General features: G+C 37.1%; 2 protein-coding genes across 4 annotated transcripts; one reads left to right on the top strand and one right to left on the bottom strand.

Annotated features, from left to right (window-relative positions):
- Positions 1 to 967: 967 nt before the first annotated feature.
- Positions 968 to 10,931, bottom strand: LOC110884639 (trafficking protein particle complex II-specific subunit 130 homolog). 2 transcript variants are annotated; one of them, XM_022132363.2, is made up of 19 exons: positions 10,395 to 10,931; positions 9,434 to 9,663; positions 9,164 to 9,345; positions 8,904 to 9,087; positions 8,646 to 8,736; positions 7,930 to 8,090; positions 7,742 to 7,831; positions 7,415 to 7,576; positions 7,242 to 7,303; positions 7,086 to 7,176; positions 6,394 to 6,557; positions 5,680 to 5,854; positions 5,060 to 5,605; positions 3,609 to 4,200; positions 2,884 to 3,065; positions 2,165 to 2,354; positions 1,797 to 2,086; positions 1,544 to 1,637; positions 968 to 1,453 (listed from the first exon to the last, which is right to left on the bottom strand). In XM_022132363.2, the coding sequence occupies exons 1-19, from the start codon at positions 10,456 to 10,458 to the stop codon at positions 1,275 to 1,277; spliced, it is 3,729 nt and encodes a 1,242-aa protein (XP_021988055.1). In that variant the 5' UTR covers positions 10,459 to 10,931; the 3' UTR covers positions 968 to 1,274. The 2 variants fall into 2 exon arrangements, with proteins under 2 accessions (XP_021988055.1, XP_021988056.1); XM_022132364.2 differs by having other exon boundaries at positions 1,544 to 1,634; positions 10,395 to 10,929.
- Positions 10,932 to 15,847: 4,916 nt separating this feature from the next.
- LOC110884640 (peptidyl-prolyl cis-trans isomerase CYP37, chloroplastic) lies at positions 15,848 to 20,304 on the top strand. 2 transcript variants are annotated; one of them, XM_022132365.2, is made up of 13 exons: positions 15,850 to 16,121; positions 17,249 to 17,509; positions 17,590 to 17,679; positions 17,767 to 17,862; positions 17,942 to 18,049; positions 18,251 to 18,300; positions 18,365 to 18,467; positions 18,534 to 18,587; positions 19,076 to 19,234; positions 19,321 to 19,443; positions 19,536 to 19,585; positions 19,857 to 19,964; positions 20,056 to 20,304. In XM_022132365.2, the coding sequence occupies exons 1-13, from the start codon at positions 15,900 to 15,902 to the stop codon at positions 20,060 to 20,062; spliced, it is 1,431 nt and encodes a 476-aa protein (XP_021988057.1). In that variant the 5' UTR covers positions 15,850 to 15,899; the 3' UTR covers positions 20,063 to 20,304. The 2 variants fall into 2 exon arrangements, with proteins under 2 accessions (XP_021988058.1, XP_021988057.1); XM_022132366.2 differs by lacking the exon at positions 19,076 to 19,234 and having other exon boundaries at positions 15,848 to 16,121; positions 18,534 to 18,592; positions 19,299 to 19,443.
- The last annotated feature ends 524 nt before the right edge of the window (positions 20,305 to 20,828 follow it).

Below are 20,828 nucleotides of genomic sequence, written 5' to 3'. Positions count from 1 at the left end.
GAGAAAAATTAAGGAAATGATTGAGAAATTTCAAAAGAAAAAAAAAATGGGAAAACAATATTAGGGTCATAAAACGTAGGGGTGAGCAAAAGGAAAAACCCGACCCTACCCGACCATTACCCAACCCGACCCGAGAACCGATCAAACATGAAATACAGAACCGATTCACTAACCTAAATATAGGGTCGGTTCCGGTCCATAGGTCCAAGTCGGGTTTCACCATGAAAAGAACCGAGAACCGACCCGACCCGACCCTATTTTATTTGAAAATTTGGAACCGATCTAAATACCTAGGTACTTGGGTTCGGGTCGGGTTGAGTATATTTTCAGTTCGGTTCTCGGTTATTTTCGATCCGGCCCTAAACTTGCTCACCCCTAATAAAACGTGTCACATAGCACCGTATTTACTTATTTAGTAAGTAAAAAATATAGAAATTAAGATTTAAAAATAATAAACTACCAATACAAGAAATCATATTGATAACCTTAATTGTCAAGATATGCGACTATTACCAAATCAACGATTTCTGTGACGACTTAATAAAAAAGCACCGTTTGTAACGGAGAGAAAGACGGAATGATTGAGGAAGACTTTTGATGGAAAAGAATAAACGACAACCGTTTACGTGCAACATGCATATGTTCCTACCAACTAAACTAATCATCATTTGTTTTCAAACAACATCAATATTATCGTATCTTTTATTCTAATTAATAATTCAAATATGATTTTATTCCACCTTACCAATCAGTTAAACATTTATAATAGTAATTAGTAAACTATTATAATGTCGCAATAAAGATCTGCGTTGCAAGTACCCAAGCGCTACATGATCGCGACAAGTTTTCTAGATTGTAAGTCTGTTTTCATAACGGCATTTCGCAAGTTGACCAAATTTAAAATTTGGAACAAGCATTCATAAAATCTCAAGAACCAAATTCGACGTGTTAACTAAAATAGAAAAAAAAACACAAAAAAGAAAAATATATATATTTAGTAATACATAGACACGCAAATCATAACAAGGATACAAAGTTGGGGATCAATAAACATATAACACACCAAGGGATAACAACACTTTATATCTAAAGTCATTATGTGAAGTTTCACTATGATGCCACTATCCCATCTGTATATGCACCAATGCATGTGACCTAACCTATCATCGCCACCCCTTAATTCGAACGAAAACAGTCTTGAAAATGCTACAAAACTCTCGCCATTTTCAACTCTATACCAATCTCTGGTCACCGGTGACCAAAAGTCGTGTAATTTATGAGGCCGGAATGCAATAAGAGGAGCTCAGGGGTGGAGGAAAGACGCAAACCAAATGGGGTCCTGCCGGGTTACAACTTATATTCGCCTCACCGATGTTTGGTAGTTCCAGTTGTGGCGGCCGAACATATCCAGCCGTTAGTGGGACACATAGTATTGATATCTCAATTCTTGAACCTGTATAACGTTAAGATAAAACTATATTATTAACTGATAATTCGATATTTTTTTATTAGTTTTAACACGCGTGAGATGTTTTTCACACACCTTGTTTTATTGAGAGAGGCACGTGACCTTGCTTTCTCCCGGCGATCATCCAATGCTCAGAACTTGCATTCACTTCATATTGTACTTCATCCTGCTGCAAATCAAATAGATTATTTAAATAGTTCTAAGAGAAACAATAATTTTCGTGCATTTTAGAAAGTAAAATACTGATGTCACTCTTAAGATTGGGGAACACATAAGTTAGTAATGCCGGTTTTGTTTATGGTGAACGTTAAAAGGTTGTAAACTTTACCTTGTTTTCCTCTTCAAGATATTTTAATCGTTCAACTCGCCACTTCATTGTAAAAAGCTGCCCGACTCGAAGACCGCCTGAAGGGAGAGGAAGAAAGCCAACTGCTAAACAAGGTTCTAGAACAGGCCGTTGTAAGACAATCGCACTCTTGAATGTCAACAACTGTGTGACATCATCCTCAGATCCATTGGTTCCCACAGACATAGGAGTATGCGATCCAAGATTTCTGTTCCCGTCAATTTTGTATCTAATGTTTAATATAGAATCGGGATTCATCGCTTTAACTTCCTCTGCATAATCAACAAACGAATCAATTTCTTTGCAGAGGAGTAGTTTTGAAGATAATAAAGAAATAAAGAAATAATTACCTTCGGTGATTGTAGTTTTTAAGGATATACTGAACAAGATTCCAGCTTTAGAAGATGATGGAACTACAAGAGGAAAGAAAGCAGATGTTGGTCTACAATCGGTTTGACCAGTATGAACAAAACCATCTTGTAGATCTAACCAAGCATCGTGTATGGTTAAACATGCCTTCACTTGTGAGTGTAGTATGACCTGAAAACGATAAAGCCCGTAAAAAGTTTAGCCTTTTTTTATAAATAAACAATAAAATAAAGAGTAAAATGTTATTTTCGTCCCTAAGGTTTGACCACTTTTGCGATTTTCGTCCAAAGGTTTGTTTTTTCGCATTTAGATCCAAAAGGTTTGAAATCTTGCCATTTTCATCTGATTCCTTAACTCCATCCATTTTTCTTCGTTAAATGAGGGGCATTTCCGTCCTTTTAGTCACTTTTTTTTATCAAAATAGAAAACACTATAAGAAATAAAGATCCACCTCTGTTGACTTTCTCCTCACCCAAACCCTTTAATCATCCCAAAAAATGTCTAAAAAGTCGAAAATACCCCTGACTTAACATCAAAAAAAGGATGGAGTTAACGAGTTGGATGAAAATGACAAGATTTCAACTTTTGGATCTAGATGCGAAAAAACAAACCTTTGGACGAAAGTCGCAAAAGTAGCCAAACCTCAAGGGAACAAAATGGCGTTTTACAAGAGTAGTGACCAAGAACTGATAATAATAACCTGCAAAAGCAAAGTGCCATCACTGCACTTGTCTGCCACACGTGTGCTGACGTGGAACGGGTTGGTAAAATGAACAGCTATAGTTTGATCAAAACTCTGGTTATGTGATACTCCAAATTCAAGTTTTAAAGCTACCGTTCTTAATCCATCCACTACACTTGGTCTTTCAGGAGAAACCGTCCCTAAAAGATATGCCAATGGTTGATTAGGTAAGTAAACCACAGCGAAATGTTAACGAAAAATGCATAATGTTAAACATAACAATAAATAAATAAGACTAAAATGCCAGTTTAGGTTTGGCCAGTTTTGCGACTTTCGTCCAAAGGTTTGATTTTCCGCATCTGGATCCAGAAGGTTTAAAATCTTGTCATGTTCATCCAGCTTGTTAACTCCATCCTTTTTTCTCCATTAATTCAGGGGTATTTCCGTCTTTTCTGTTAACTTAAAGGGCAATTCAGTCTTTTTCACTTTATGGACAAGCATTTAGCATAATGTACAAGTATTCAAAATACCCTTACTAAACAAAAAACAAAAACAAGTAGGTAAGAAGACGAAAACACCCCTGACTTAACGGAGAAAAATGGATGGAGTTAACGAGCCGGATGAAACTAGCAAGATTTCAAACCTTTTGGAACCAAATGTGGAAAAACAAACGTTTGGACAAAAGTCGCAAAACTGGCCAAACCTCAGGGACGAAAATAGCATTTTACTCCATAAATAAAAACCTGCAGATGTTCCTCTTGCTAATCCATCGTTAATGGCACGAACAGGCACCCATAAAACGCTCGTTATATCGCTTGCCCAACCTGGTAACTCTAGGCTACCATCTTTCAAATTTAGTTGTGTTTCCATATCAGTAGAAGTATTATTTTTATCATTTAGTCCATTAGCACTTTTTGATGTATCTGTATACGTATACATCTCCATTTCAATGGGCTGTGATTCTTCAATCTTCAACCCGGGACCCGTATCAATGTGCAGAACCGCTCCCTTGAGGGAATAATTAATCGGTTTTACGATTATTCCAAGCCACTGTGGCTCATTCATTAATAACGCGGATGAAACCGCTGCAGCAAGATCAACAAGAGCCCTTGGTTTGTGTACCTTCAGGATTGGTCTAGTTGGTTTCTCATAACTCATGAGATCGTCACTTTCTGCGGGTCCACCTCTAGCAAAACGATGAGACCTGAACCGTAAATGACCGATTTGCCCTGTGAGAACACCTAACACGTACGAACCGGTTTTCTGAGGGGGCAAAGAAAGCGTGATTGTGTTTCTACCGGGGTTTAGTATCGTGGCACCTGAGCTCCTGATCGCCTGAATATTAATAAAAAAAATCAAATTTCATAAGTTTTGAACCTCATAGCAACTGTGTGAACTAGGGGTGACTGGGTGAGCAGAAAACCGAAAAAACCGAACCGAAACCAAAAAAAACAGACTTAACTGAACTGAAAAAAACCAAAACGCACAAAAAACTGAAAAACAAACGAATCGAAAAATCCCAAACCAAAATTTACGGTTCGGTTACGGTTTTGCATTTTGTGAAAACCGAAAGAAACCAAACCGAACAGAATAACCTAAAAAATCATTTTTTAAATGTTTGTTATATATTGATTTAGGAATTGTTACTTCTACTTGCATGTTAAGTATTTATAATAAAGACATTAACATATTTATTTATATTTGAAATGATTTATCCATTGCCTACAAGAAATAACAAAACTTAACATAAAAATTAGGGTAAATTACACTTTCGTCCTTTATGTTTGTATCGGATTGCAATGGATGCCCTTTAACCTCAATAATTACAGTCACAATCCTTTATTTGTAATAATCATTAATCATTACACCCTAAAGTTAAATGATTTTCAAAGTATTATAAATAATGTCTTAATAAAAACTTTGGAGAAACATAAAAATAAATTAGAAGGTTAGGTTTATGTGAACAATATTAATTAAAAATGTTAAATATAATAACTTTAAAAGTTAAATGTAAACATCTAAGAAGGATTCTTAAATTTTGGATTATATTTTTGAACCTTACGTAATTTTGTTCCAAAAAACCAAACCGAACCGTTGTTAAAACCGAAACCGAACGGTTTTCAAAAACTGAAAACCGAACATTTCGGTTACAGTTTTACCATAAAACCGAAGCGAACCAAAACAACAAATTTACCTTAACCCCTTCATCGGCATTACTGGTAGCATTCAACGTCAGGCTGAGTGATTCGAGCGTGATGTCATCGGGAAATCCACTCCACAAAATTACCGACAAGATTCCAGGATCACCGTCACATAACTCCAAAGGTGGTCCGGAATTACCGGAAAACGTAATCAACGACGACACATCTAACGGCACGGGGTGCTCCATTTCGCCATGTGCGAGACGAACAACTTCAGATTGAAACGCCTGGCGTTCTTTCGATAAAAACAAACCCTTATCAAGAGAGAGTAATCTGATACAGGATGATAAGTAGCCAGCTTGATCGTTAAGTATTTTCTGACACTCGGCTAGATTAGGAAGGACATCAGCTAATAAATCCTCCCATCCTTCACTAGAATAAAGCGCGCAAACTTTCTCGTATGATTTTGCAGCTAAATCATAATCTCCATGTTTAAAACAAACAGCAGCAATTTCTCCATCGAGAACAACCCCATGTCGTTTCCACCACGAGTTGTGGTAATTTTCTGCGGCCGATTTAGACAGTTCCAGATATTTTTGCTGGAGGAGACGTAAACAATGAAATGAGATAGATATGTGTTGACGTTTAATGATTTATATTTTGAATCACGTACCTCGAATTCATCTAAAGATGAAAACGATGCCCATAAACTGGGATCAGAAATCGTTTTCTGGAGAGCATGTTCAGCAGCAACGATGATTTCCGCAAGTTTCATAGGGCGATCGATCGAGCTCTCGAAGTTTCCAGGCGTCGAATTGGTTCGTGACATGGCAGCAGCTGAACCTGAGCTGGCAGCATACAACAAGTGGAACAGAGCGGTATTTTATTTCAACACAAAATAATTAAAAGAAGGAGTAAAAGGCCATTTTCGTCCCTGAGGTTTGACCAATTTTGCGACTTTCGTCCAAAGGTTTGTTTTTCCACATCTGGATCCAAAAGGTTTGAAATTTCTTTCCATTTTCATCTGGCTCGTTAACTCCGTCCATTTTGCTCCGTTAAGACAAGGGTATTTCTGTCTTTTTTGTTAACTTAAAGGGCAATTCGATCTTTTTCACTTTATGTACAAAAACCGTATAAAAGACCAAATTGCCCTATAAGTTCACAAAAAGACAGAAATACCCATGACTTAACGGAGAAAAATGGATGGAGTTAACGAGCCGGATGAAAATGGCAAGATTTCAAACCTTTTGAATCCAGATGCGAAAAAACAAACCTTTGGACAAAAGTCGCAAATCTGACCAAACCTCGGGGTCGAAAATGGCATTTTACTCTAAAAAAACAAACTACGAAAAAAAGGAAAAAAGTCAAACAGTTGACTTTTCCATACCCATCAATCGAAGCTGTCCGTCCATCAAATATTTCCGACGCATTTCCAACAGAAAGAGAAGCTCTTCGACGATTAGCCTCTCTCAGGAGAAAAGTAGGCTCAAGTGGTAATGGTTTTCTCTGAATACCAAAATGCTTGACTCTCGGTGTAACTTGAAGAAGCATCTATAATATATTTTCCAGAAAAGTCAGAATTTTATTTACTTGAGCATACTTTTTTATGAGTAAAATGCCATTTTCGTCTCTGAGGTTTGGCCAGTTTTGCGACTTTCATCTAAAGATTTGTTTTTCCGCATTTGGATCCAAAAGGTTTGAAATCTTGCCATTTTCATCCAGCTCGTTAGCTCCATCCAATTTTCTCCGTTAAGTCAGGGGTATTTCCGTCTATTTTGTTAACTTCAAGGGCAATTCAGTCTTTTTCAGGGGTATTCGGTCTTTTTACATAAAGTGAAAAAGACTGAATTGCCCTTTAATTTAACAAAAATTGACAAAAATACCCCTAACTTGGCGGAGAAAAATAGATGTAGTTAACGAGCCGGATGAAAATGGCAAGACTTCAAACCTTTTGGATCCAGATGCGGAAAAACAAACATTTGGACAAAAGTCGCAAAACTGGCCAAACCTTAGAGACGAAAATGGCATTTTATTCCTTTTTTATTGAAAAGGTTTAAAGAATAACATAAGGATACATACCTTTTCTTTAGCAAGAACTTCAGATGATGCATCAGCGGGAACCGAAGGCCAGATTGCCGGTTTAGGCCACGGAAGCATGCTAAGTGAAGCACTGTACAATAAAAATAAAATATTTAAAAAAAATAAAAGTGAAATTTAAAGAAATTGAGCATCTACCTGTTGACGGGGCTTCTTTCTATAGCGGATCCATAACCGAGTAAATATGCAAGCCTCATGAACTGCCAAATGCATCAATGTCTTCAATAGTTAATATTTAACTGAAATATGTATTTCCCAGAAGAATTCATTTTTATTTACAAATGGTGTTTTGTAACCTATTTAGTCTATACCTTAGCTCGACAAAGAGAATATAATTCCCCCCGTACACGATAATATTCTCTTTCAATATCAGGTCCCACAAGTCCGTTACTATAACGAGCAGCTGTTGCATCGGCTAAACTCAAGCAAGAAGTGATAATCCAAACTTCCCGTAAACAAAAGGGTATCATGCTCTGTTGCAGAAGCCATAGACAATAGGCAAAAAAAAATTAATCAGAAATAATGTAAGATAATTAGGTGGTCAGTTTAACGAGATTACAAACTTCTCGATTATAAACCAACACTATTAGTTTATTACCAAATATCACAGAAAATGGACATTGAAGTGAATGCCAGACCTCATGAAGGGCCAGTGCTTTTGAAAAGCTAATTACAAATGAATATCCCCTTGATGCAACCTCAAATGGACGATTTAGCTTGAACAATAGCTGCAAAAGGTTCCATTATTGTATTAATAACGTAAATTACTATAAATGGTCGGATAAAACGCGTTTATCAAACGAATAAAGCAGTTGGTCTAGATTACCTTTGCTTGACAAGCAAACAGATATTGTCGAAATTCAAACTCCCTAAAGGAGTCATCTTGAACAATCTGTGTTAACGGTTTTTTTTGGGGATTTAATAGTGCAGCCTGATCATCTCCATGTTCCATTCCTCCGAAATCCCTTTGTTTGCCTGCTATGTTAACTGATTGCACAAAAAGTAATATATTTTATAAGCCCGCATTGTTAGAAGAGTTAAAATAAAGAGTAAAATGTCATTTGTGTCCCTGAGGTTTGGCCAGTTTTGCGACTTTCGTCCAAAGGTTTGTTTTTTCGCATCTGGATCCAAAAGGTTTGAAATCTTGCCATTTTCATCCGGCTCGTCAACTCCATCCATATTTCTTCGTTAAGCCAGGGGTATTTTCGTCTTTTTTTGTTAACTTAAAAGGTAATTCGGTCTTTTGAATACTTGTACATCATGCTAAATGCTTGTGCATAAAGTGAAAAAGACTGAATTGCCCTTTAAGTTAACAAAAAAGATGGAAATACCCCTGACTTAATGGAGAAAAATGAAAGGAGTTAACAAGCCAGACAAAAATGGCAAGATTTTAAACCTTTTGAATCTAGATGCGAAAAAAACAAACCTTTGGACAAAAGTCACAAAACTGGCCAAACCTCAGGGACGAAAATGGCATTTTACTATAAAATAAAATATACAGGTCTATTAATACAGATGTTAGTTCATCATAACCATTAACACCTGTTTCCAAATAGCAGAGCTCTAGTTCATCATATTCCCGTAAAGAATCCTCATGAAGATGAGACATCTCAAACATGAACGCCAAGCTTTCCTATATTAAAAATAACAACTTACATAATCCAATTACATTCACAACAAGCAAACTGCCAAACAGTGACATAATTATTCAATAATAACCGGTAAAAATTCAAAATACCTTGCAGTTTGTTCAAGAATTGTAACATTAATAAATGTCTAAAAAAGTTATTAATTGTTTACCTTCAGAATAAAAAAGTTACAAAAGCTCCAAACAGGCTTAAAACGTTGTTCACTAAGCTTACGAATTTCCTCCTCATAAAACTGAATACGCCTATCAAGAGTGTTTCTAACACACTCAGTAATTTTGGATTCCAAATCTTCCCAAAAACTTGCTTCTGGTCCATTTATATCCAGTTTACAGCACCTACAACAAAGATATTCATCTAACGTTACACCTTTATACAAAATATTATATACATATATTAGCTTCACAATTTTACCTTTCCCGCTTCTTTGAACTAAAATCAACTTCAAGTCTGGCATAAACTTTTTTCGCCAATTTCGTTGCTTGATCATTGTGGGGTGGGGCCCGGGACACAAACACAATAAACCACTCTCGCTCATCATTTTGCGTGATCAGTTTTAGACGTGGTTTTAGGATAGTCTTGAACTCGTCTAGATCCTGTTGAAACACAGATGGCGTGGAACCAAACCGTTATAAAGCAGAGTATGAAATATTTTCTCCAGCAAGTATGAAATATATAAGTTACCTCACAAGTCACGAGAATCACGGTTGCATACGGTTCTCGAAACGAGAATAATAATTGTTCTTGTGGGAACCTACTGCGAAGCCTTGCATCTGTTGTTAGTATAAACTCAGCTGGCAGGTTATCCACAAAAACGGGATTACGGGTTTTGTTGTTTAATGTAGCTCTTTTGAATGGAACCCTTTCTTCAAATCCCTTCTTGACAAGTGGCCATAAATCGCTTACATCTTCAACTGGAATTAATTAAAGTTCAAGTTTTTAAGATTTCAATATGGAGACATACAGCAAAATCATTGCTTCCTTTGTAAAACAAAAAACTGATCTAAAACAAATCAACAATTATAGCAACCCTAAACAAGCCTTGAATCAACCTTAAACAACCAAAACTGGCCCCATAGAAGCATAAAACATGTCTAAAACCCCTAAAAATGGTATTTTTATACTATACGCCTCGCCTAGAAAAGCCCTTGTTTTTAAGCACCTTGCACTAAGGCCCAAGGCTCACCCTTTGCGCCTTCGGCAACTATGCTTTATAGCAGATAATGAGGATGCCATTCGTGCAGGACCCGAACAAGATCTAAATCAAAATCACATCCAAACACTACTTCTGTCCAAAGAAACACTAAGCTACTCATTCTTAGTATTGATCTTCATCCCCCTTTTTGTATAGCCCATACTAATTCTTCTCTCACAGTGTACAACAACATGAAAAAGTTCATAACTTAATCTAACTTGTTTCTATAAAGAAAGCATTACAATCTGGAAAATTTGCAGCCAAAACCTAAAAACATGTTTCCAATTTAAAATATAGGGTCTAGAAATCTACAATCAACATTTACATTGAATCCTAAAGCAAAGTTCATAAACAACACAACAGTGATGCGATCTGATGACTTAAAAAACTAAATCAGAGAAGCACAAATGCATGTTTCAAAGATCAAAGTAGGTAGGGCTACAAGTATACCAGCAATGACAAGGCGTTCGCAAGAGTTCTTGATGGACAGAAACTGAGCTAAGAAATTGGCCATGTGAAGGATCAATTTGCCGCAATCATATGTTGAAATTGTAGTTGTGAAGTGTGAAATTGAAAGTGTTTTGAGTGAGTGAGGGAGAAAAGAAAAAGCCCTTTTGTGTGTGATTTTATGGTTGCGATTTAGTCGGAGAGGTTTTTTTAACCCTGGGCTTATAGCTCAGTGGTTATGGAAATGAGGGAAGACTTTTGACCGAAAGGTCTCAAGTTCGATTCCTGATCCACCCGGGTTTTACCGGCTTTGCATTGTCGTGCCCTCGGGCGGGTGCAGGGTCGGGTTTTCCCCGGAACTGGTGGCATGGTGGGCTAGGGGCTCCGTGCGTGCAGGTTGGGCTGCCGCGGGCTACCTTTCGGCCAATGGGTGCCGCGTACGGAGTACCCGGCGATTCTTATGTTGGACGTTCAAAAAAAAAGTCGGAGAGGTTTTCGTCAGTGGGGATTGGTTTGATCTTATGATGGTTTGATTTGGTGGATCGGGTAGCTGTTACCCTAGGTGTGATCTAAATTGGGTTTATGAAACCCAGCTATATATATGATGTATCTGTCTGGATGGGATTGTGTACATACTAATCTCAGTATTCGATGTAAATTCTTCTCTAAAAAAAAAAAAAAAAAAAAAAAGAAAACATACTCGATTGGGACCTCTGAAAAATTTATAAAATTAACTCAATTTAGCAACTCTTAGTTTGTATTTTGTAATTTTCTTTTGTTTGTGTCTGCTTTGCCTGTTCTTCTACATCCTCTGTAACTTTATGTATAACTTACTAAAGTGTTGTCTAGTTGTCACGCTTTATGTTTCTTTGCATGTTTTTTTCTTGAGTTAAGTGTTATTTACGTCCATGTGGTTTGTTCACTTTTATCATTTCAGACCAAATTTCAAAATTACACAATTTTTCTCCCCGACGTTCTTGAAAAAATCCATTTCAATCCAAAAATTAACCCCTGATAAAAAAAATTCAATTAGATCAGGGGTAAAATTGTCAATTTACATAGACTTTTTATTTTCATTTTTTTACTTCAAATTCTAATATAAAGAAAAGAAAAACATATGCAGATGGCAAGAATCGAACCTGTGACCATCTGCTTAGAAACACATGCATTAACCAGCGAGCAAAAGATCCTTTTGTTCTAAGTTTTCATTTGTTTTTCTTTTGATATGTGTTAAACCACCAGCACCAACACCATTCAGCTATCCAAACAACATCACCATGATTCAACGATCAAACCACCGCCATTCAACCACTACCACCACCTTTCAATCTCCACCACCATCCAAACAACTCCACCATTGTCGCCGCTTCACGTTTGGTATGTGTCATTTTACGTTTTTCGGCAACAGTGAAATGCAAGGTATCATGATACAACAATCGATGCAAAGTAGAGGCATGTGTCGTTTTACGTTTTCCGTAGAAGAAGATGATGATGAATGAGTGAGTGAAATAAACATAAAATGCAGGTTAGATGTTCACTCAAAAGAAGGTGACAAAGCAAGAGGAATTGAATTCTAGTTAACTTATGCATAATTTCTTCTTGACACGTACTAATTATTGCATCGATTGTTATATCATGATACCTCTACTTCGCATTTCATTGTTGCTGGAAACGTAAAAATGACACATACCGAACATGAAGCGACGACGATGGTGGAGTTGTTTGGATGGTGGTGGAGATTGAACGGTGGTGGTGGTGGTAGTGGTTGAACGGTGGTTGTTTGATGGTTGAATTGTGGTGATGGTGGTTGGATAGCTGTATGGTGCTGGTGGTTTAACACATATCAAAAGAAAAACAAATGAAAACTTAGAGCAAAAGGAGCTTTGGCTCGCTGGTTAACGCATATGTTTCTAAGCAGGTGGTCACGGGTTTGATTCCGAGCATCTACATATGTTTTTCTTTTCTTTATATTAAAATATGAAGTTAAAAAATGAATATAAAAAATCTATGTAAAATGACAATTTTACCCATGAGCTAATTGAATTTTTTTAACTTGGGTTAATTTTCTGGACTGAAATGACACGTTTCAATGAATTATCATGAAATTTGTTTTGTTAAGTTGCTTTCATGAAGAGGTTGTGTGCTACCGATCTAAACACACATAGAAGATCCATAGTTATAAAGAATGTAAAGTAATAGAAATGGGTGTTTCGGATTGTGTGATACTTTATTAGAAGTTTGCTCTCTAAATTGTTCTAAATATGTAGTGAGATTTTGAATCGATTATTGAATTACGATGAACCATAAGTTGTTGATTGAGGGTTAGAAATAATCGGAGTTTAGTTGGAAATACTAACATTATTTTAAAAGGAAAGTGATGTTATGTTACGAATATAAGATTCATTTAACGTGTACATTAAAATTGACGATTTTTGAACTTATATGAATTTTTTCGGTGACATGGAGGTGATGAGGGACGACGTCGTCTTCCGTAAGTGATGGAACAAAAAAAACATGAAATATGGACTAGAAATTTTAATTCATATTTTGCTTTTACAACGTTGGTCATTCTTTTAGAGGGTGTTTGGGATTATGTTTTGAAGTGATTATTTGATTATTGTGTTTGTAAAACATAAATAATCTAAAAAAGTGTTTGGATGAAAAAGTGATTATCTGCCTCCAAAACTGCGTTTTGGAGAAGCATGTACCTACATGCTTTTTCAAAACGCAGTTTTGAAAACGCAAAATTTATTTTGAAAACGCAACACCAAACACCCCCCTAATATATTATGTAATTGAATTTACTTATATAAAAAAAAACAAGTTTATCAGACTCGCTAACCGTCATGCGACACCCTCTCCCTAGAACATCGTAGAAAGTAAATGACTCATGGCTCTAAAGACAAGCCAAGCAAAGGGAGGGGGTTTGAACTGTTATATCTGCCCCACAATCACATTAAGCTAAAACTTGTTAGGTATCAAGCGGCGTAGCGCAAACCAACACACGCACAAACGTTATAAACACACAAATGGAGAATAAAGACAAGACAAAAATTTTACGTGGGTCGGTCCCAGCAGGGGACTTCTTCCACATGCTGCCACTAGATTATCTCATTAAGCTCAGACCAAAGGGTCCCAACAAGGGACCTACATCCACGAGCTACAATACATGAGTAGGATATATATAGAGAACAATTAGATTAAATAACTTAGGACCAAGAAAACTAAATCGGGCCCGATCCATGTCTTTTAATTTCAACCTCAAAAGCCCATTAAACAAAGGACTTCACCAACCAAACAAACCCTAAATGGAATTCTTTGATTATTGTCAAGGACCGGCCACTCAAACTATTTACCTGAGTAGAACTCAGGTCTCTATTGGAAAAACCAAGACGTCAACCACTAGGCCATCTTAGTGGTTGGATTTACTTATACAAGTATATTACCTATAAAGCTAAAACATATAGGATTATGATATTGACAAGATGAAAATACTAAGAGTAGATTACAAAAATCGTCTTTTATGTTGACACCAGCTTGCAAACTATGTCTTTTGTCTTCAAAAAGTACAAAAAAACGTATTCGATGTTTGCAAACCCTTGCACGTTATGTCTTTTAGCCCTAACTCAGTTAGTTTTTATGGTTTAATCTGGACCAAATAGACCTCACATGAGGGTATTTTGGTCATTATACCCTAAATACTAAAATAAATAATCATAAAAATTATATATAGAGATATTTATAAATACCTATATATACACGCACGCATAAACCACCCCTCTCTCACAATACACACACATTCTCTCTCTCTCTCTCTCTCTCTCTCTCTCTCTCTCTCTCTCTCTCTCTAACTGCCAGACCACCACCACCACTTGTCCCCATCACCACCATACCTGCCACCACCGCCATACACCTTCACCGGACCACTGCCACCACCTGCACACACCCCACCGGACCACCACCTGCACACACCTCACTATTCCCATAGCACCACCACTATCGCATGACCACCGCCATTGCACCTCCCCCATCGCATGACCACCGCCATTGCACCTCCCCCATTGCACCACCAAGAAATCAAATCTGTAACGTAAATCGGTCTCACCACCGCAACGCAAATCAGTCTACGCGGATCCATATCTGATATCTTACCCATTTGAAATCATTTTAGTCGATCCATATCTGAACGCATCGCAACACCAATCAGTCAAAGTGAATTTTGTAGTTATCTTCATGTTGGGTTTAATGAAATGTTGTGGAATACATATTGTATGTTTTGAAGGGTCTTCATCAACCCCCCAACCCCACCAATTTCATTGAAAATGTTGAACAAATTGAAGATGATTATTGGGATGATAAAGTATTTTTTGGGTTATGTGTTAGGAATCTTGGGATTAAGATGAAACTCTCAAATTGCAGAGATATCTTCTTCTATACAGTGTTCCACAAACTAATCCACCATGTACCCAAATGGATATAGTGTGATATCTGGATTTGATTTTTTGATTTGTGATTGGAGTTGCTGAGAGGTGTGGCCGAAAAGATGATGTGGTGGTTGCGATGGAAGGTATCGAGATCTGGGGGTGGGGTAGGGCTGGTGGCAGGTTGTGGTGGTCGGGTGGGGTGGTGGTGGCTGGTGGGGGTAGGTGGTGCATGGGTAGTGGCAGGTTATGTATTAAAGTATTTTTTAATATAAATAGGTAAACAGACTAATTTACCCTTATGTGGGATACACTTGGTCAGGTTTAACCTTGAAAACTAACTAGATTAGGACTAAAGAACATAACGTGCAAGAGTTTGCAAACTTCAAGTACGGTTTTTTGTACTTTTTAAAGACAAAGAACATAGTTAGTAATCTGGTGTAAAAAAACATGATTTTTTTTAGTTTATTTATTCAAATAATAAACCTTGGTTGTATTTTCATCAAAGGACTAAATATGATATCATATTATAGTTCAAACCCCTTAGACCATGCGTAGTCGTTGGGGTGAATAATGCCCCACCCTAGGGTGTTTGCGCCATGTGGCAGTACAGTCAGTAATGAGACATTATTGGGGGTTTTTACAAAAGGAGTGTAGTAGGGATATGGGACATTATGCTAAATGAGATGTAATATAATTAAAAAAAACAAAAACCATAAAAGAATCTTATTGAATAAAAAATAGGAAGATGGAAGGTGATTGGACAGACAAATGGGGGCAAGGCGTGATTTAAATCACGCTGGAAAGATTTTTTTCGAAAATCACGCCCAAAAACGCCACAGAGGGTGGGGGTCCGGTGTGTTGGGGCGTGTTTGGTGGTAAATTTTGAAAAAACCACGCCCATATCGGATGGTGTTAGTATAAATCACCACACACCTCGGATGAAATCACCTACGTGCATTCCCACGCTATTACCAACGCCTTGCTGACGTGTCCCACTAAAAACAACCAAACAAAAACCTCCACACGCGCTTTGCACTTCCAACTGAAACTAACCACAACAGATAGGCTTCACGCCATCTAGATAATGCTACCCGCCAAAACCTGCAACAATCTGGCTATGGCAGTTCCCTTATCTTCTCCAATCATCTCCCCCAAACCTTCCATTAACATTTCAATCAACACATCTGTTTCCAGACGATACTGTGCCCTAACTCCACGATCCTTCATCCCGCTCAACAGAACTGCAACAAAATCATTCCAGTCGAAGCTTGTTAGCTGCATTTTGTCAAAATTAGAGCCTCCAACGGTTAGTATGAGTTCTAGTTGCACTTGTTTTGAAACGAATGGTTGTTGATTGTTTAGGTAATGTGGATTAACGGTTTGTGATGTGTTTCTCGTTGCGATATGTTAGAATGGATTGTGTTTTGTTATTAGGTGTAGATTAGGTTTTGTTTATGAGTTTGATTCGGTTTTAGTGGTTTATACTTGTGATTAGGTTAAAAATAGTTTAGATTTGGCTTTATATGTGCGTTTTTGTGCAATTTTTAGATGTTTTAAATTAATATTGTGTATGAATTCAGTTTTACTAGTGTTGTTCTCGGTGTGATGGAGATGAATCATTGTTGATTGTTTACGCATTGTAGATTAACCTTTTATGATGCTGTTTCTTATTACAATCTATTAGAATAGGTTGCATAGTTGCATTCGTAATTAGGAAGAATATGCATTTAGTGTATGTACTCGATTTAATTTCGGTGGTTAAGATTCGTAATTAGATCAAAATTAGTTGAGATTTGACTTAAAATAGGCATCTTTGTGCAATTCTCTGATGTTTTAAGATCGATACCGTGTATGAATTCAATTTTTACTAGTGAGGTTAGCGGTGTGTAGCTTCGAAGACGAATCAGCGTTGATTGTTTACGTGGTGTAGATTTACCTTTTAAGAAGCTATTTCTCATTAGAATATATTAGAATAGCCTGCATTTACGTGGTGTAGATTCAATTTCAGTGGTTTAGATTCGTAATCAGGTTAAAGTTAGTTTAGATTTGGCTTTAGATATGCATTTTTGTGCAATTTTTAGAAGTTTTAAGATCAATACTGTGTATGAATTCGATTTTACTAGTGTTGTTCTTGGTGTGTTGTTTTGAAGACGAATCATCTTTGATTGTTTACGCTATGTAGATTAACTTTTTATGATGCTGATCTCATTACAATCTGATAGAATAGCTTGCATTTCGTAATTAGGCATAAATTACGTTTTGGTGTATGAATTCACTTCAGTTTCAGTGGTTTTGATTTTTAATTAGGTTTAAATTAGTTTAGATCTGACTTTAGATATGCATTTTTCGTGCGATTTTTAGTGGTTTTAAGATCAATACCGAGTCACATTCTTTCAGATTCTGCCAATTTTACAAGCGGACTTTGTCATGTAGGAATGTTCAGACAACCACAAAACCGACACCAAATCATGTTTGCCAGTTTTACAGCATGGAATCACGAGATTGGGAGCTGCAGTCTCTGCAGCAGTTTTTATCATTCAACTCATATCTCCAGTGCCGTTATCTGGATGGGATGCACCATTTCTTCCACCTGCTAACGCTGTGCTTTATTCACCCGACACAAAGGTGCCCAGAACTGGAGAATTAGCTTTGAGAAAAGCCATCCCTGCAAACACAAATATGAAAAGTATACAGGTCCATCAAACAGTTCTTCATTGGGACACTTTCTACGTTTTGGTATATCTTGTGTTGAAATTTATCTTGTTTTCTTGTAGAATTCTCTTGAGGAACTGTCATACTTGCTAAGGATTCCTCAGAGAAAGCCTTATGGAACAATGGAGGGCAATGTAAAGAAAGCTTTAAAGGTAGTTAATCACCTTTAGGCTTTAGACATGTTTATAATGAAGAGTGACCTTGTTCGTTTTCCTCATTCTTTCATATTCCTTGATCAGATTGCAGTCGATGAAAAGGATTCTATTCTGGCAAGCCTACCAGCTGATCAAAAGGAAAAAGGGTTGGCACTTTATACTTCTCTTACTGATGAGAAGGTACCTTGCACGAAAATACGTGAAAATATACACAATGTTTTAGGCCACGGGTTCTACAACAATGTTTTTGGGCTTGCAGGGGGAATTGCAGGCTCTGCTTCGATATATAAAGGACAAGGATCCAGATAGAGTATCAGTAGCTCTTGCATCTTCACTGGATTCTATAGCCCAGTTAGAGCTCCTACAGGTTCATTTCAAGTCATACAAACTGTATTCTATGCAAAAGCATCAAAGACATTCGCCTTCCATGTCAGCAACTTAAATTTGTGCTTTGTTGAAAACAACGTTGAAATTTTTGATACCAGACTAATTCCCAGTTTGAGAAATTCTGAATGTGCAAGTCACCTTTTTTTTATATGTATATGATTGTGGTTTTTTTTTTGGACAGGCTCCTGGGCTATCTTTCTTGTTGCCCGCACAATATTCCAACTATCCTAGGTAAAAGTTCACTTAAATTTTTCTAATTTTAATTTTATTCTTTAAATGTATTTATATATTTTAGGCTCACGGGGAGAGCGGTTGTGGAATTTGTGGTTGAGAAAGGAGATGGTTCGATGTTTACTCCACAATCTGGTGGTGTACCAAGAAAAGCTGCTACAATCCAGGTATGCTGAATCTTTTCATCCTATGTTGGTACTGTGGCTTCAACTGATCTTTAACCGTATAAGCAGGTTGTCTTGGATGGATATTCAGCACCACTGACAACAGGAAATTTTGCAAAACTGGTAAGGTAGTGAAACATTACATCATCTGTTTACATCGTATTTCTCATTTCATTAATCACTTAAACTTCATGTACATGTAATAAATGAACATTTTGATTAGAACTAGAAAATAGAGTAAAGTAGACGAATGGTCCTTGTGGTTTACCAAAATTTGGTCCCTAGCTTTTCAAAAGTACATGAATGGTCCCCGTGGTTTGCACTTTGTAACGCATTTAGTCCCCGGCCAACAAATCTAAAGGTTTCAACAGTGCAAGTTAGGGACTAAATGCGTTACAAAGTGCAAACCACTAGGACCATCCATGTAACTTTTGGCAAAGTTGTGGACTAAATGTGTTATAAAGTGTAAACCACAGGGACCATCTGTGTACTTTTGAAAATCTAGGGACCAAATCCAAAATTTTGGTAAACCACAGGGACTGTCCGTCTACTTTAATCTAGAAAATATATATAATTTTAGAACGAAAAAGATAAATTAAATGGTTGTTCAGGTAAATGATGGGGCCTATGACGGGATGAAGCTAAAATGCACCGACCAAGCGATTCTGTCAGACGGTGGGATTGACAAGAGTGTAGGTTATAGTGTTCCTTTAGAGATAATGCCATCTGGACAGTTTGAGCCACTGTATAAAACAACTTTAAGCATACAGGTTGGTTCATTTTGTGATCAAACGGTCAATTCTTCTTTCTATACTTGTTTTTTCTGTGATAAAGTTTCGCATTTACAAAATGGAAGGATGGAGAACTGCCTGTGCTTCCGCTATCTGTTTATGGTGCAGTTGCTATGGCCCATGATGACGTCTCTGAGGAATACTCGTCCCCAAATCAGTTTTTCTTTTATCTTTATGATAAAAGCTATGTGAGTATTCAGAAAAAGAAACATCATAATACTGTTTATATTTTCAGAACTATGAGTTTGTGTACAACTAACACTTGATTATGTGTCAACAGTCTGGCTTAGGAGGTTTATCTTTTGATGAGGGCCAGTTTTCTGTATTTGGGTATGTCTTCTAAACCTTTTTCACTCTTTATATTTCTTGAAACTTAGAGGTGGAAATTTTGAACAATTTTTTTTACAAATGAGTTGATTCAGGTTATGTTTTCTATCTAATGGGTTAAAAGGAGAAAAAGATTACCTTAAAAGAAACGGTTCAGAAAGTTACCGCAAATATACGTGTTTTGACCCGTTACCTTACCTGATCAACCCATTTTGCCATTTCTAGTTAAACTCGTACATTCTCGTTAAACTAACAACTTAATTAAAATACGTAGATACACGACTATTGGAAGAGATGTTCTCCCTCAGGTTAAGACAGGGGATGTGGTTCGTTCTGCAAAGCTGGTGGAAGGTCAAGATAACCTTGTATTGCCAGCTGAAAAGTAACCTACTTTTTAAAAAGTTTTCAGTTTTTAACTTTATCATTATACTCTACAATTAATTTATCCATTCATTTTGGCTTGGTTTGTGCAGCTTATAAGTTCAAGATTCAAGACCCTTGCATGCCGAGCTTATAGAAACAAAATCAAATCATATAAATTTGGATGGTTGATTCGAACAATTGCCAAAGAGGTTTAACTCATTGATTATAGAGTTGATGTACAACATTTCATGTATGATCCTTCTTGGTGGTCACGATGGACCAACTTCGGTTATTGCCAATTGTTGATGACACTTTATTTTATAAAAGTTCAATTCGCGGCTACAACCGTTTGAAGGTGACCCAAAGGCGAAACTCTTAATTGACCTTCTTTGTCTTGCCTCTCTCTATCAAAGTCTTGGTTCCTCTTTCTCGTATAATCCCATCTACCAGAAGCTGGTGTTGTCCTGATCCAATGACGAAGCGAAACCTCCATAACCTCATTTGCGATTTCCATCACCTGTGTTGTAGCCACCTGGACCCTTGTTTGAGGCGACTTTACATCATTTAATTGGTCATGAATAGTTGCAGCTTGATAGTTGGCAGAAATGACCGATACCGCGAGATTTTCACGGTAAGAGCCGAAAATGAGTGAGTTTTGGCTTTTTTTTAGGTTAGGTAATATTTTCTAAATGGTCTTGTTGATGAAGACGGGGTAAGACCAGACCGCCCCCCTACGAGGAAAGGATAAAGCACCCTATCCTTCCATAGGCAAAGGTGATAACAAGACGCAGCCTAAGTGACAGAGGGGAGGATGCCACTACCCCTCCATACAAACTTCGGGACCAAGAAATGACGGTACAATCGAGAAGGTCTAGAACCTACA

The sequence above is a fragment of the Helianthus annuus genome, chromosome 3 (assembly GCF_002127325.2).
Source record: "Helianthus annuus cultivar XRQ/B chromosome 3, HanXRQr2.0-SUNRISE, whole genome shotgun sequence".
NCBI classification, from domain to species: Eukaryota; Viridiplantae; Streptophyta; class Magnoliopsida; order Asterales; family Asteraceae; genus Helianthus; species Helianthus annuus.
The sequence above is the reverse complement of the archived record's forward strand: the minus strand, read 5'-3'. Positions and strand labels throughout refer to the sequence as shown.